Source organism: Lates calcarifer, linkage group LG19 (genome assembly GCF_001640805.2).
Source record: "Lates calcarifer isolate ASB-BC8 linkage group LG19, TLL_Latcal_v3, whole genome shotgun sequence".
NCBI classification, from domain to species: Eukaryota; Metazoa; Chordata; class Actinopteri; family Centropomidae; genus Lates; species Lates calcarifer.
Genome location: NC_066851.1, coordinates 655506 through 672767, shown reverse-complemented (window position 1 = coordinate 672767; position 17262 = coordinate 655506). Strand labels below are relative to the sequence as shown.

General features: G+C 41.7%; 2 protein-coding genes across 4 annotated transcripts; one reads left to right on the top strand and one right to left on the bottom strand.

Moving 5' to 3' along the window:
- The first annotated feature begins 912 nt into the window (after positions 1 to 912).
- lamtor3 (late endosomal/lysosomal adaptor, MAPK and MTOR activator 3) lies at positions 913 to 5023 on the top strand. Of its 2 annotated transcripts, none has more exons than XM_018662219.2 (7): positions 913 to 1048; positions 1315 to 1362; positions 1573 to 1607; positions 1694 to 1752; positions 2829 to 2962; positions 3113 to 3176; positions 4668 to 5023. In XM_018662219.2, the coding sequence occupies exons 2-7, from the start codon at positions 1354 to 1356 to the stop codon at positions 4739 to 4741; spliced, it is 375 nt and encodes a 124-aa protein (XP_018517735.1). In that variant the 5' UTR covers positions 913 to 1048; positions 1315 to 1353; the 3' UTR covers positions 4742 to 5023. The 2 variants fall into 2 exon arrangements, with proteins under 2 accessions (XP_018517735.1, XP_050933930.1); XM_051077973.1 differs by having other exon boundaries at positions 974 to 1052.
- Positions 5024 to 5334: 311 nt separating this feature from the next.
- Positions 5335 to 17026, bottom strand: dapp1 (dual adaptor of phosphotyrosine and 3-phosphoinositides). 2 transcript variants are annotated; one of them, XM_018662215.2, is made up of 9 exons: positions 16860 to 17026; positions 14068 to 14190; positions 13519 to 13652; positions 12419 to 12549; positions 11383 to 11430; positions 11123 to 11185; positions 10849 to 10934; positions 7895 to 7982; positions 5335 to 6292 (listed from the first exon to the last, which is right to left on the bottom strand). In XM_018662215.2, the coding sequence occupies exons 1-9, from the start codon at positions 16916 to 16918 to the stop codon at positions 6269 to 6271; spliced, it is 756 nt and encodes a 251-aa protein (XP_018517731.1). In that variant the 5' UTR covers positions 16919 to 17026; the 3' UTR covers positions 5335 to 6268. The 2 variants fall into 2 exon arrangements, with proteins under 2 accessions (XP_018517731.1, XP_050933928.1); XM_051077971.1 differs by lacking the exon at positions 16860 to 17026 and adding an exon at positions 15872 to 15891.
- Between the last annotated feature and the right edge of the window lie 236 nt (positions 17027 to 17262).

Genomic DNA, 17262 nt, shown 5'->3' with positions numbered 1-17262 from the left:
TTTGGACTTGTTCTCAGGGATATGACGACTGCTCAGAGCCTCTTTATTCTGTTTCTGCAAACTGAAACTACAACAGCTGTCTATGAATGATGTTTCTTTATTAAAAACAACACACATCATCACAGTACTGTACAGGTACACTGATCAGCTGATCAGCATTAAACCACTGACAGGTGAAGTGAATAACATTGACCATTTGGTTACTGTACAATGTTCTGCTGAGAAACCTCTGGATGGTACTCTGACACTCAGACCAAGCAGCGATTACAGATCCTCTGATTTATTACTGTAGAGGCAAAACTGAAACACTCATCAGATCACATTTTCATATTATAGTCCACAACTACAACACCAGTTACAGTCTTACAAGTTACCATACAACTGACACAGTAAAGTAGCTGCTATTTACTGTTCAGTTTGCTTTGTATTTTCACTTCTCATTCTCTATCACTGCAGGTTAGTATGCTGTAGAGGGTGAGATAAGGATTCAGACTGAACAATAACAACAACAGTAAATACAGCACCAGACATATTTTAATTTTAGTAATTTTTCTTCCTTCATTGGACCTTTCTGTAATAAAATGTTATTGATTTTGATGGGAGTTAGAAAATAAACCGATATTCCAAATCACATATTCAATGAAACTGGATGTTTAATATTATTACCAGAGTTCCACAAACAAATATTGTTATATTAGAAAATGTACATAACAATCTAGACCATACATTCATGCACCCATTTAAAGTTTGGATTGATACATCTATATTGTAACAGTTACTGTTAATATTGCCACACTGATCATATACATTCTCAATAACAGTGTTTATTTGAAAAACAGACAAACAAACTAAAAGGACATGTCGCTCGCAGAAGTGCGCCATTTTGTTCAGACGGAGGATTCCTGCGGGCAGTGTTTTGCAGTATTGTTGCGCAGCACTGACTCTCCTCAACACGGAAACAAAAGTCAGTCATGTGATTTGTGCCTGTGTGTTATGTCTGGTATGTAGCCGCTGGTGGTAAAGTCAATGAAGAAAGGATTGAAGTACGGTAGGTAAAGCTATTTACGTTTTTGATTTGATTCGCATTTAGTTTCTAACTTTATATATTTCAGATGAATCTAACACGCAGAGGTTAACTCAGGCAGGCGATGGTTGAATTATAAGAGGAAGTACTTAAATCTCGACAGTTAGCTGGCTAAGTAGCTACCATGTTAGCATGCCATGATTCCATATAGCCCACGGTGTTATGAATAGACAGTGTGAGGTGGTCGGTGTCGATGAGAAGGTTTAACAGAGTCTGTTTTCTCCTGACAGCGGGAAACATCTGGGAAACACGACAAACCGCTGCTCACCATGGCCGATGTGAGTGAGGCCTCTCTCTCTGTCACTGCGTCAAAATGTGCCGTAAATGTATTGTTAGGTGACGTGTGTAACGTAGCTTGTTGAGCTTGTTGGGTTTCATGTGGAAAGACGTTTGTTCCACAGAGAGAGCACTAAAACCAAACTGTAGATGGGTTAGTGTCTCCGCCTGTCTGACCAGCGCATCCTCTGTCCTCTGTTTTTCCTCTGCAGGATTTGAAGAGATACCTGTACAAACAGTTACAAAGGTGGGTGTGATTGGAGTTACTTGATGAAACAGTGATGTCAGTGATGTGTGTTTCACGTTTTAAATCCACTGTGTCTTCTCCTTCAGTGTTGAGGGTCTTCATGCTGTTGTAGTGACAGACAGGGATGGTGTCCCAGTTATCAAAGGTAAGAAACCATTTCTGAATCCTCAGAAATCCTTCAGCCTCTTACCTCCTGCAGTTTGTTGTTTCCTGTGTGACAAAGACACTGTGACTGAAAATCTAGTTCCTTATAGAAAGTCATCAGGCTGCAGTTCAGTCTGAGAACATCTTTGTCTTCCATCCTACAGTTTGGAGAGGCTACCTATTCCTAAACATGGCTTCACAGATATGGTGTTTTTAGAGTGTATATAAAGACAACATTGGAACTGAATCAAATAGTACAGACCCAGAGATCATATACACAAACTCTGAATAAAATCACCACCCACTCTCCTGGATTCAGTCTGATCAGACACAGACTCATCCTCATTCATGTGACCAAGGTGTTCGTACTGTGAGCAGGTGACATAGTAAAGATGTAGATAGTAGATGTAAGAGAAGAATCTCCTCCATGGAAATGTAAGTGATTGTAGTTCTCTCAGCAGGCAGAGCCAAACGTACATCCAGTCTCTGTCCTGTGTGTTCAACTGTGTGCTGCTGTGACCTGTGTGTTAAAAACCTGAGTCATGTTGTTAGAGGAATATTACAGATCTGTCCCGGTCAGAAAGCTGTGGAAAGTTAGGGGCTCATTCAGATATGAGACTGACATTCACATACTGAAATACATGTGTGAAACAGCTACAAGAAGAGTTCACTTCAGTAAATGTAATTATTCACCAGTTGCTAGCTCCTGGTTGATTAGTTGGTGGATTAGTTCGTTAAAGCAGCAGCAGTGATAACTGGTCAACAGAGGGTCAGAAGGTCGAGGTGACAGCTGATTATAGCAGTCTTGGGGAATCTCACACCTTCACGTATCGTTAAGGATCAGTCTCATCACTGATTTGTCTCCTGTCATATGGAAATCAGAACTCTCTGCTGTGAACAGGACATGCGGTTGTAGTTTGTTTGTCTTGAAGGGAAGTCAAAGAAAATCTAGTCATTTTCTGCATATCTGCAGACTGTGTAAGACAGTATTAGAAATAAATGGTGTGGGCAGAATAAAGGAAGAACAACTGCTCGGTGTCAGACAGTTGCTGTTAAGTTGCTGCTGTGTCACTGCAGTTGCCAATGACAACGCTCCAGTCCACGCCCTGAGACCCGGCTTCCTGTCCACCTTTGCTCTGGCCACAGATCAGGGCAGTAAGCTGGGCCTCTCCAAGAACAAGAGCATCATCTGCTACTACAACACCTACCAGGTCAGACACCAGTTCTTCAACTGTTCTCTCATGGATGTCTCTTAGAAATCATGTTCTTCTCTGGTCAACCACTGTCTGTAATATTTTTAGAGGAACTCATAGAAGATCCACTTGGGTCTAACATGTTTGTTGTGTGTCTGTGTTGAACAGATTGTGCAGTTCAACCGGTTACCACTGGTCATCAGTTTCATTGCCAGTAGCAACGCCAACACAGGTAAAATTTCTCTCAGTGATTATTGTATAATAACCAGTTCGTCCTAGTGAGGCCTCCAGAGTCCCACTTGTACTCTCTTGTACCCCTCCAGCCTGTGGAGCTGAGAGCTTCGGCTGCATCCTCAGCCTGCTCCAGTCCACATACTGATCTCACAAAATGGATTTTAGAGACAATTTGAACTTGTTCTGGGATCGTGCTCTGCTCTTCAGAGGAGATGGGATTCATCCTAACAGGCAGGGCAGCCAAATGCTGTTGGCTAATACTCAGCATGTGTCTGTTACTCTTCACTGGACGTCAGTTCTTGTTCTACAGAGCCATCAGATGTTATTGCCCTCTCTAGCTCTCCCTGCCTGTATGGCAGTCTCCATACACCTTCTGTCACTACGCACACTGGACTGGTCCCTTTTGTCACAATTAATTACATCAGACCAAAAACGCATGCCATGTCCCACTGACAGAAAAGTAACTGTAAATATCTTCATCTGTGTCTAAGCCCTCTGCCCTAAGCTCTGCTGAGCACACCTGTTAAAATCACCCTTTTAAATACAGATCCCTGAATGAAACAAGCCATCCAGCCTTTACCTTTCATCAGAAACCTCCTGCCACCTGTCCTCTACACAGATCATATCCTGTATGGATCTTCTCCTTTGAAAGAATTTTGTGTCAACAATCATCAGATTATTTTATTCCACTTAATCTATTTCACTTCAAAACCCAGAGGTACTTTGATCTCTGACTTCTCTGACCTGCTCTCTCTGCTTTAAGGTAATCATCAGTGATTCTAATATCCATGTATGTTGTCCTGGTGCTGCACCCGCTGGGGTGATAAAAGCCATACCCTCCATCTTGTTCCATTATATGTCCTGAAGATCCATAGCATGGAATCGACTGTCACCTTAACCCCCCCCCCCCCCCTCTTTCTGCTTACCATTTATTTCTTCTGCTGCTTTTACTGACTAATCCACCATCAAAACAAACAGCTGAAGCTTTTTCACTGATCAGCCAGGAGGTTATTATCATACAACATCTGTTCTGTTGGAGCTATGATCTCCAGACATGAGGAACAGATTATTCTGTCAGTTTTCTGGTGCAGGTCCTACTACTGTTATCAGACAGTTTACAGTAGATGTCTGAAGGTCTACAGCTCTGCTACAGGCAGCAGTACTCATTACAACTCACAATAACTCTGTGTGACAGCAAATACTTGTGATGATGTAGCTGCTCCTCACCAGCAGGACTAAATACTGTGCTAAAAGTTCAGTCAGGGTTCAGTGAGCTCAGCAAATTTTAATGACCACCTGTAGTCTGACTGTGAGGTCTTTTGTGCTGAGCTGACATGTTGTGCTGGTGGGGTCATCACAAGAAAGGTCAGGGGTCATCACAGACACCACATGCTGAGTTGTTTTGCACATGTGCTAGTGTTGCTTGTTGAACATGTAGTTGACAGGTAGAGTAACAATAGTATACTGACTATACTGTGTGTGTCCTCAGGTATCATCATGAGTCTGGAGAAGGAGTTGGCTCCACTAATAGAGGAACTGAGGCAGGTGGTGGAAGTGACATAAGCTCTGACAGACCGGATCACCTGTCTGGATCACATCCTGCTCACTGAATCTCTCCACCTTTAATGTTGCATTCATGTCCTGGGGGAAACCTGTCTGGAGGTGTTTACAGTTCAAAGTAATGATGTGGGAGTGTTAACATCTTCAGACCTATTTATATCGTGATTGAACTTTCCTGTACACTCTTTGTCTGTTTGCTTTTTGCCATTTCCTCTAAGATTTAGGTGCTCGTCTGTCAAATCAAATGTCAAAGTCTGATTAAATGTTTCACATATAGCACCTAAAGTGGTCTCTCCCTGCCTTTTTCATTGTTAGGGTTTTCATGGAAAAATACATAGGTTGTAGTGTTAAAGGTAAAGGTCAGTTTGTCATTTACAGATGTAGTTCAGTCATACTTTGTCTGCAGCCATTTTCCATGTGACATCTTTCATGCCAGAAGGCAAAAGTATTTAAAAAAGATCCCATGTTCTTTGTTAAAATCTACATATGGTTTAATGCTACAGTTCAGGGTTGTGGTTGTAGGGATACAGTGAACTCAGGGGTTTTCATCATGTGAGGGCTGCAGGTATGTACAGGAGGAATGGTCGCAAAATGAATGATTTTTAAATTGCTCAGTTGGTTTTATTTAAAATCATTTTCTATACTTGGCTATATTCACCAGTCTTCGGTAAGTTGTCCTGCTGTACCCACAGCTGAGGGACGTGCAGTATGACAGCATCATGTATGGACACAGGTAATCACACATTTCTGGCTCCTGGTAATGATGTTTTGTAATCAAAGTAAATTCCCTGAACATCTCCTTTTAAATAAATGATTAATTCATAAACCAGGTTCAGTGTTAAAACTGAACTGGCTTACAGGAATTACAGGATAAAGCTGGAAATACCCTACAGTTTTCCTCCTCCAAACCAACAATGAACTGACGCTGCTAAATATTAAACTAACAAAAGTGAGCCACATGCTGCAGCCCTCAATGTGGATTCATCTGCAACGAAAAATAGGCCCTGACAAAGTTACTGTGTGAGTCATGTTTGCTAAAATCTACAGCAGTGAGCTGCCATAGGAAATGACAGGGGCCTTTTTTAGAATCAGGGAGCAGCTGTTATGTAGATTCTGCTCTTCAGTGGGAACCACTGGGTTTGGACTGGGGACCGGGAAGTTAAAAAGTGTTGACAGATGCACACACACATTGTAAGTTTCACTTAATGATCTTGTCCTTTAAATAACTGTTAAAGCAAATTTTATGGAACTACAGCCTAAGAAAGAAAAACAGCCAGGCCTGCTAACAGGACACTCATGAGAAATGAAGCATCTTTAAATAAATGTTTCAAAGCAAAACAGAGTTGCACCAAAGTTGTTAGCCTCTAGTCAGTGCATTCAGGGAAACGTGTCCCAGTGTTTTTCATGGTCAGAGTTATTCTTGAGTCTTCAGAACAGTCTTCTTCATCGTTTCATCGTTCATCCAGCTGATGTGACATCCTTCATGAGGGTGGGGCTTCTTTCCATCCCCTGTGCCTCCAGTGACAGCACTCATCGACCTTTTCGGATCTGTGACTGGAAACAAACAAACAAACCAAAAAACCTGCTCAGTGACTCAGTGAAATCAGCTGATCCTTTAAATAAAGAAAGTTTTCCCCAAACCCATTCAATTAATTTGTTACAATCTTAATTAGTTTTTATTAATAACTTTCCAGCATGCACATGGGCTAACTCCAGAAAACAATGAGTCACATGTCCTCTCTGGAAAAAAACAAGTGTAACCAAGGTGATGATTCGTTACCACTTCTACTCTACACTGAGTACAGTGTACAGCAGAATAACAGCACACAGTGAAACCTTTTTATTGGAATGGCAAAGAGATGTTGTTTTTTTAGTATTAGATGTTGCATCAGCAGCATCATCAGAAACTTTGTGATCTGTACAAGAGGTGATGAGGACCTGCTGGTTCCACCAGCAGCTGAGTCCAGTCAAGTTACCAGATCTCCAGTAAAAACACTGTCCTCACTAGATATCTGTCTGATAGTGCTTTAGCAAAATTTAAGGAAGTGATTCCATCAATTCTTAATTCAGTGCCATGTCTCAACATAACAAAGGACTCCTACGCTAACTTTAGTCCCTCCCAGATTGATCATCTGCACTGCAGACTCACTGTGAGCAACACTCAACACCATTGCTCTTCTAAACAAGAAAATAATAAAACAAAAGAGGTTAGCTCCATAATTTATCTCCCAAAGCCACATGTTAAAGCAAACAAGTGAAAACTTGAGGGTACCACCAAACTGGAAGAATAGCCTTGCAAGATAGTCTTAAAACGTATAAGAATTCCCCCTGTAATGCCAGAGCTGCCTATTACTCATTAATTGAGGAAAATATTAACAACCCATAAAGCAGCACAGTGGCCAGGCTGACAGAAAGTCACAGTTCTATTGATCCATGTATTCATATAACTCTCAGTAGTGAGATTAGTAACTAACAACAATTTCTTCATCTTAACCATCAACCTGTCTCTTAGACCCTCAGTAAGAAATGAAAGCTTTTGTCAGTCTGAAAGTGTGAGGCTGTGGCTACTCTGCTACTCAGTAGAACAATTCACTTCCAGCACCAGGTCTGTACCACTGGTCTGTCACTGTCTGTATGACTGAACAGCTTGAATTAAAGGGTTTAAATCCACTGAACTTCCCTGTACGAAGTAAAGAAAATGGCGCAGCTCAAGTCAGGTGTCAGATTAACAGGTCACAAAGATTCAACTTTGACTTTTAGACTGGTAGAATCAAAGAGTGTGTTTGCCACACAATTGTAACATTGTAACATGGTAGAATACAACCAACAGAGGATTGGTGGTTGCAGAAACACGGTATTTTCAGTAATAAGGAAGTGGGTTAATATTACACAAGCTATCTGACATATTACTCACATTCAACTGGTTTGTACCACTGAAAGCAAAACTCTTCCCTCACACACAGATGGATTCACTGCAGTGTGGGAGTTACTGAGTCAGAAGGTGTTGTAATCATCTACTTTCCCTCAATCTGACCTGACCCCCAGATGTTTCCAGAATGCTGGGGAGGGAGGAGTGGAGGTTCCTCCAGCGGCTTGAGTTGAAGTATTGGAATTCTTGCCAGGACTGTGGAAAAGATCCAGTCTGAACAAACTCACCAGTTTCCACCTCAGAATCTTGATCCACTCATCTGCCTCCACGCCCGTCTTTGCACAGAGATAAAATGTTCTCTCAGGAAATACCATGCTGTGGATACACACAGATATTAAGAGTCACTCAAGGAGGAGGAAGGGACTGACCACCTGACCTTAAACAAGAATCATACACCGATCAGCCACAACATTAGAAACACTTAAATAATATTGCATAGGCCCCCCTTGTGTCGTTAAAACAGCTCTGACCCGTCAGGGCATGAAACAGGACCTCTGAAGGTGTCCTGTGGTGTCTGGCACTGAGATATTGGCAGCGGATTCTTTTGGTCCTATGGGTTGCAGGATGGGGCCACCACATCTGCCTTGTTCTGGTGCATCCCACAGATGTTCAATCAGTTTTGGATCTAGGGGTTTGGAGGCCAGGTCAACTCCTTGGGCTCTTTGTTGTGTTCCTTGAGCAGTTTTTGTGGTGTGGTTGGAGCACCGTCCTGCTGGGGGAGTCCCCTGCCATCAGGGAGTGCATTTGCCATGGGGAGGTGTGCTTGGTCTACAACAATGTTAAATTGGGTGGCAAGTATCAAAGTAACATCCAGATGAATGTCAGGGTTTCCCAGCAGAACTTTGTATTGTAAAGAAATGATTAATGTTATTCATTTCACCTGTCAGTGTTTTTAGTGTTGTGGCTGATGAGGTGTATCATCTCATCCTCTGCTTTACAGGATCGTTCTTCTGATAGATCAGAAATCCTCAGAAATTCAGGCAGAGTTTGATTCATAGTTATAGATGTGGTTTAGCTAAACTTTGTTTCTCCTCTTTACAGACTAATTTCAAATCTATCTTTAACAATGGGCCACAATGGTCCAGCCCTGCACTACTAACTGATGTTGTGTGTATGTTTTTTAGATCATTGTAGGTAAAATGACCCTGGTTAGTTTAATGATGTACACATTAGTGGCATACACATTTTCATTGTTAAATGTTAAAAATACAGTGGAATCACACTGATTACCCATGAGCCTAACTGGCCATTATTATGGAAATAAATCAATCAGAGCTGTAAAATCATCAGGGTTCTAGCACAGCATATTTACAACATATTCACAGCTTCCCTTCATTCACCTGACAGGAAAAATAATGAGATTACTGCTGGAAGAAGAAGAAGAAGAAGAAACAGGAGGAGGAAGAGAATCAAAATCAAAATCAGAACTTCCTGTTTGGATGAATAACTAACTGAGCACTGTGTAAAAGGTAAAGGGGGATCAGTGGCTGTAACCTCAGTGAAGCCATTGCTCTCTTTCAGCACGTGTGCAATACCCAATACCCACCTCCCTCCCCCCAGTGTTTCCTTCTGTTATTTCACTGCTCAGACTTCCTCTTTTCAAACAACACAAAAGTCAGATTTTGTTGCTGTGGGGAAGTCCAGCTCAGAAAAACAGCTGCTGTGGCCTCAGACCTGCTGCTGATCTCAGATAGATGTTGATACACACAGCACACATTTGGCTTTTAGTATTCACTTACATTATCTTTTATTACAACATATACACTTAAAGAAACAGCAAATATTAATGTTGGAGAAGCTGGATCTGATCATTTAAAAATGACTCAAAGGATTAATTAATCAATAAATTTGAATGAGATAGTCCATAAAAATCCCAAAATATTATCTCAAATTCAATTGATGTAGCTCAACACAATGAGTTTAACATGGATTCATTGTTGACCATCAGTGTGTGAGACAGCTTTTTCAGAGCTTTACAACAGATCTCAGTCTTCACAGAAAGTTCACTGTTTGCCACATTACGACAGTATGAAATAAAGACCACCTGTAGCTGTAAGTGAAAGCTCAGAGAAAGCTGGTAAGTACACCTTTAGTTAGAATTATTTTTCACTCCAACATTTAGTGTTTATATGACATGAAGGTACAAGACTATGTCATAGCACTCACTGACAACAGATCATCACCTTCAGTAACGTAACAGATACACTGCTGAGATGTAGCAACGAGAGATTACAAAGCTGCCCTGAGGCTCCAGATCTCCAGATGCCCAAAAAGCCAGGTTCACTGTGTGTCAAACTTTTGTTGGTAAATTGTCAACTATAATCTTTTACACTGTCTTTTTTTAATTGTCTTTTATTTACCCAGGATGATCCCACTGAGAAACAGGGAGTCCTTCTAAAGAAGCCCTGTGTAAAAATATACTTCTAAAATCTTTATTGTTTTAGTTTTCATTTTTAATTGTCTTCAAATTATACATATTACTAAATTCCTTAAATGGGTAAATCTAGCCATATCTGCTTCTTCAGAAATGATTTGGTGATTTATGAAGTGTTCCAGGTGTGGCAGGTCAGCCAATCACTGGGCATTCTCTTTTTTAAAGGTGTAGACCTAACCTACATGGTCTCCACCACCTCTGTCAGTGTGGGTGAGTCAACCCTCACTAACTAGCAAACTTTGTATAAATACAAAGTTTTTTTTATCTGTACTGTGGCACCCTCTTCCACTTTGGGTTCAGGAGGCAGACACCCTCTGTACCTTAAAGAGTCAGCTTCAAACTTTCCTCTTTGATAAAGCTTATAGTTAGGACTGGATCAGGTCTGAACCATCCCTTAGTTATGCTGCTATAGGCCTAGACTGCCAGAAGATCTCCCATGATGCACTGAGCTCTCTCTCTCCCTCCCTCTCTCTCCACTCAATATGGATTCATATCCCATGTAACATGTTACTAACTCAGTATCTTCCCTTTCCTGTAGTATTGTGCTCTTCCGTCTCTCTCTCCTCTTCTGTCTCTCTCTTGCAGGTATTTCTGCCTCTGGAGCTGTAGAGTCTGATCTGTGATGACAAGTCTCCTGCTGCTCCTACAACTGCACTCAACACCTGCTGCTCGAATTAGAAATTATTAGTACTACTACAAGTATTACTGCTATTATTGTTATTACTGCTTTAATTGTCATTAACTCACCAGAAGCAATTGACTCTGTCCTGAGAGTAGTCAAACTGGACTGCAGAGCACTCTCTCAGATCCAAGGTTCGAATGGGCTCCTCACACTGCAACACACAAACACACACACACACACACACACACACACACACACACACACACACACAGGTCTAACTGTTGTTGACTAGAAGCAGCTGAAACTTCACAGATACTGTAGCCACATACTGCTATATAAATCCAACACTGACGTTGTGAAATAACACAGCTCTGGGACTGTGTGTGAGGAGACACTCACCATTTTGTCTTTGAAGTATTTGAGTTCATATCTGTTGAGTGTGAACCACCTCTGTTTCCAGTTCTACAGAGAGTTGAACAGTGGATGTATTTTAAAAACAGTTCAGTCACTCACCTGTGTTCAAACACTGAGCAGAGTCCTGCTGCACTACACATAAATGACATGTTCAACAGAACAACTGAAAACAGATTCACTCTTTAAATCTGATTTGTGCTCAGACACAATGAGGAGGAACTCCTTTACAGATCCTCTGTGCTCACCTTCACCACTGCTCCTTTTTTCACCAGATAGCCTTCCTTTGTGCCCAGCTGAAAAACAATGAGTGGACTATTAGTACACAGACAGAAAGTACTGACTTTCAAAGACAACGACTGGTTTATAACAGCCCTTGATCTGGGCCAAAATCATATCAACTCAACTCTTCATCAGTGGATGAAGTTGTTGGCTCATTCTTTATAGGGCTGGTTCCCTTTAGTTTCCTTGGTGAAGTCATCTTTATACAAGAAATACATTTTGTCAAGACCCAGCTCTGGTAGCTTGCGGACGACTGAGTCATAACTCCATTCACTGGTCAAGACTAAGAGATGTGGTTGAGAGATGAGCTTCAGCTTGTCACATGACGTCACCACCACTAAGCTTCCAACTGGTCATTTCATTTAGCTCTGACCTTTTCTACAAAAGCCTTTCTTCTTAGAAAGTTAGTGAGAGTTTGACAGAACGTGGCTGTAAAGGCGGACCTTCAACAAACCACTGACTTCAGGGGATGCTAACTTATTTCTGGGTTTTCACTGCTAAATGAGGTTTAGGTACCAATTAGCAAAGAGAATACATGATGAGATCTATCCATGTATGAACAACCCAGAAGCAGCATGTATGCATATTTATTTGCTGGTCTTAATCATACAGCTGTGGGTGCTTCTTGGTGTGTGTGTGTGTGAAGAAGATGATTTCTCTGTGAGTGCCAGATATATTGTTCATTGTTGAAGATACCTATAACCCCTTAAAATAATCTAGTTTGCTACTGATATGCCCATTCTAGAATCTCTTTCGACTGTAGGTGGTTGTAAACTAGTTATGTCATTAGAAAAAAATGGTTTTGAAAAAGGGAAAAAAATAAGATTCTTTGTACAAAGAGAATTGCTCTTATTAGACGCCCATGCATAGAGCCCCTGTAAAGTTCTGAATTTGCCCACATGTGAAGATGTGGACAAATCCAGAGCTTCACAGGTCTGCTGTGCTTTTTGGTGAGTAGACTATTTTCCACCTGCTGACAGGTGTGTGTAGTAGGTGTCATACCGATGGTGCATTCGCCACAAGATCATTCTCTGTGCGACCTGTCTGTATGGCTGTGTGAACTCGCACAGACTCATAGATGGATGGCTCCTCCACACGCCATGGGTATGGACACTTCAGCACAATTAGGGTTCCTGGTTGAGAGGCAGAGGGGAGGTTACAGGTCTGACTACCTGACATCAAACCACAGAAGAAAAGATAACATCCCACAACAAAATGGCATGTGTGGGGACTGTTCTGAGTTTTTTTCATTTTAGACTTGTCTCCGAGTAATGTAACAACTTTTTCTCTATAACTGATAAAAATGTTTTATTTGTTTAACACTGCACTGTCATGGTTGTGGCCACAACTTTTCACACTAAAACTGTTAAGTACCACCACTATTGCTAAAAAGAGTCAAGATAAAACCAGGGGCATTTAAACCTAGCTGTGTCAACAGGTAAAATTGAACCAATTCACTGAGTGGCTCAGCAACAGTGTTTTATCTGACAGGAATGGGTCAAGTAATAATTAATAACAACCTGTAATAGATATAAGAAAGTGATGTGTGGATGTAAAACAAGCATTAGAGTTAGTGAGTACAGTGAGTGATGTGAAGTATGACGGCCTCATCCAGAAATGAATCTCTCGCCTCCAATGTTCTCAAAATGTTGCTGCTAAGCTGTAAAGAAACTCAGGAAATGACATCATTCTCATTTTACCTCTTTGCACCAGCTCCCTGTGACTTTTCCAGAGTTTGTAACTTAAAGGCTTTCGGAGATTCCAGAATCCCACTTATACTTATTTTTATAGGCTTCTGCTTGAAGTCTGTTTGTTTTACTGTTAAACAGGTGTTATTATTATTATTATTATTATTATCATCCATCCTGACTCATACCTTTGACAGTTTCAAACTCCTGCCTATTTCTACTTGAACTTTATCTGTTCAATTATAATTTCAAAGAAACTGTTGCTGTGCTATGACATCACTGAACCAGAAAATTTGCAGATCTCTCATAGTATATAATGTGTGCACCAGCTGAAGCAAGCCAACAGCTGAGAAACAGAACATAAGCTGGTTACCTGCAGTAAGTTTGTCAGTGAAGAGCTGGAGTTGTGCGTACCTGTGTCACTGCCCAGCAGAGGCTGGTTAGCAAAGTGGTTGACAAAATCCTGAAGAGTTGCAAACTCATTAAACCCAAACACATAGCCATTGTCTCTGCGGGTCACGTGGAAATGCTTCACTGAATCCTTCGCCCTGACAAATAGATTTGATGTTGCACTGTCAAAGTCACATATGAGTGGTCTGCTCAGTAATCTTCACCAGTACATCCCTCACTGATATCACATAAAATAAACATCATTTATTTTTCATCAAACAGAACAATAGTTATGTTTTCTAACAAGCAGCCATACATTAGCTTTTCCTTCTCACTCTATCACCAGCAACATGATGACCTGAACTATTTTATCAAAGAAGAAAGAAGAAGAAGAAATAAATACACCGATGGACAATACTCGGTGCTGTGTACACATTTTGGTCTGTACAGATAGTGAGGTCTAACACCAGTGATCTGCTGGGACATGAGATGTTTATGGTGTCACCAGTTAAACTGACCAAAACCAGGGTGTATTTCTGTCAATACAGTTAATGATACTACAGGTGGACTGACCTGACAGACAGGGCAAAGCAGCCTGATCCCTCATTACTGTTCCTCAGGAGATAACTTCCATCAGTCCCATTAGACAGAAGGAGGGCCTCTGCAGCGTGGCGGGACAGGTCGTAGTGGTACCACCTTCAATAAAGTCAGAAGAAATAAGATGATCTTTCAAAAGCTGTCTCTTAGTATTTTGTTGTTTTGGACTGTGTTTTTTTCCATGAGGAAGCACTTGATAAAGCTGAAGATGCAGCAGAAACGAGCAGGGCTGGGCAGCTTGGTTGAACTCAGTGTCTAATCTAAGTGATGATCAGTGTAATGCATTACATCAGACAGGGAAATATTTTAATGAAGCTTAGGGAAAGTTCAATCAGGAGGACTGTCGATCTACACATACCAGCAGTTTCCCGCTATCTCTAAGCCCCACCTACTAATTCTGTTTTCATTCAGTCACAAGTCATGCATATAGATGGACGTCCACTCTGAGTCCGGTTCTGCTCGAGGTTTCTGCCTCTTAAAGGAAGTTTTTCCTTACCACTGTTGCCTAGTGCTGCTCATGGTGGGATTTGTTGGGTCTCTCTCTGTAAATACCTATTTTATAGAGTACGGTCTAGACCTGCTCTATATGAAAAGTGCCTTGAGATGACCTTCATTGTGCCATGAAAATAACTGACCTGACTAGGCCTCACTCACCATCACTGCCACCAGGTCTAGGTTCTGGGGGGGTGGGGGGTAGTTTCCTCTATATCAGAAGTACCCCTTAAATATTAATGCTTCCCGTGGTGATCTACTTCCTGCTCCAAAACTCTATTTCTCCTGTGCACAATAAAATTCTATTCTACTCCAGATTTGTACATGCTTTTGTTCTAAGTCTCTCCTAATTGAACTGCTGTTATTGTTACAGTTCACATCAACAGATGGACTCCACTGATGAAGAACATGAGATGCAGCTGAAAGTTGTGGAAAAAAGTTTTCCGTTACAGTGTACAGATAATGGGATATGATCATATCACTATGATATGATACCTCTGGCTTTCATGTTGGTTTACTGTCCAGCCCTTCAGCAGAGTGGTATTATTGCCTTACATGCAACAACTAGAAGCTATCTGCTGCTGCACTGTGGACTAAAATGATGTGGAAGAACAGACCTTCCACAGGTTTTCAGAGGAAGTGGGGATGATTGCTGCTGTCAAACCAACCTCAGACTCTAAAACAGATGCAGCGGAAACCAGTAAATGGATGTGAAAGTTCATAATTTGCATTACACATTGAAAAGAATGTGTCAAAAAACAAAAGAAAGAAAAAGAAAAAGTAATAAACAACAGAATACAGAGGAGATGTCGGGAAATTATTCTCTAAACATAATTCTGACTGTCTTTTAAAAGTAGCGACAGATTTCTCAGCCTCAACATGAGCGCCTGTGTTACCTTTGGACTCTCCAGACTGTTTCTGTGCCTAAAACCCTCAATGAGGACTCCTACAGTCTTACAGAAAAGACTCTGGTTACTGAGAGGGAATCAGAGCTTCACTGACAGAGACGTCTTTGATTTAAGGGGTTTCATCTTTCCATACTGTATTTATCCCAACACTGCATCACTACAACAGAGCCTGTACAGAAATCTCATGATGGATGGCTCAGTGTTTGAAGAGAAAATACACTGAAACAACATGGTCTCTCCACACAACTAAACATTTAAACTCTTCTTATCTCAGTCTGGCCTGTTACAACTAATAGAGGTACATTCACTACAATAAGCTGAGTGTAACATTCAGACACAGGTCACAGCTGCTATATATATACACACACATACACACATACCTCATGCACCTCATGCACAGTGCAGCAAGCAGTCCTATGACTAAGGAGGATATATCTTCATAATGCTGATTGTGTGAGAGGTGTCCCTGTGGTCCAGTGGTTACGACATGTCCCATAAAATGATCTGTACCAGGACCTTGAATACATCATTCCTGTCTCCCTCCTGTTTCCTTGGTCAGTTCTGCTGTTGTCAATAAAATGCCCTCTAAAGAAAAGATAATAATCTGTGTCCTCCCGTGCCTCCTGGGATGTGACCCAGTCACAGGTATGGTCAGAGGAGGTGGAGAGCAGTGACAGTGTGGATGTTCACTGGTTAAATCAAATCCACCCTCTGCGCAGCATCTGGACCTCTGACACTTCACAGGACCTGTCCCTGTCCGGACTGACAGAGTCACTGAAGTTTGCTTCCGAGTCCGCTGTTAAGGGAAATTTAGTAAGCGACCGATGCTGTTTTTAGACCTGGTCTGACCTGGTCTAGATGTCAATGGAGCAACGAAACGTGCAGAAAACGGAGATTCGCTCGCTCAGTAAGTTTCCCTTAACTTTCCCCTTAACAGCTGAATCGCGAGTCGACATCAGCGTCGGACAAAGAGCAGGACTCAGAGCTGAGCTGGTTCAATAGATTCCACAGGAGAGTACAGGTGTAGCCGGTAAAGAGCTCAGCGCAGGTCAGTGAACAGCTGAAGGTTTCCTCTCACTGTTTAAAGCTGAACATACTCTAAGTTCAAACTGATCATCTCCTCCACCCAGTCAGATTCAGTCAGAAATGACAGTCAAACTAAATGTAGCGACTATTTACTGCAGAGCAAACAACTTATCAGTGTTTAGAAAGGACAGGTGTCGGATGACAGCATTCTCAGCACAGCTGTGGACCAGTAACAACACTTTCACTTGCATGATTACATGAACCGGCACAGAGCTCGTGACACAGAGTCTGATTTTCCTCTGACAGCTGAGAGACAGAGGACAGACTGACAGACGGTCTTACCCCAGAGTCTCCAGCTCGTCGCCCATGTCCTCTGCAGACGCATCACTGTAGAAACTCATGTTCGAGTCCAGTTCAGTCCCTGTTCCTGTGAGCAGCGGCTGTCAGGCAGAAGTGAAAGCTCTCAGCTTCAGTCAGACACGCCCAAGAGGAAATACGCTTTACTGAGACCAGTGTGTAATATCAGTGTTTTCCCTTTACACTCAGGACTATAACAGACCTGAATCTGACCACCAGGAAACATGCATGGCTAACATATTTCGAATGTTTTGTATTATAAAGCAAACACTGAAGAGTGAGACTATATTTCAGATGTGCTTTTTCTCTAACTGTGATGGACTTCATGGTCATTAGGTGGAGTGTGTGGTTCTGGGTAAACATACTGCTTCGGACCAACATTACAGAC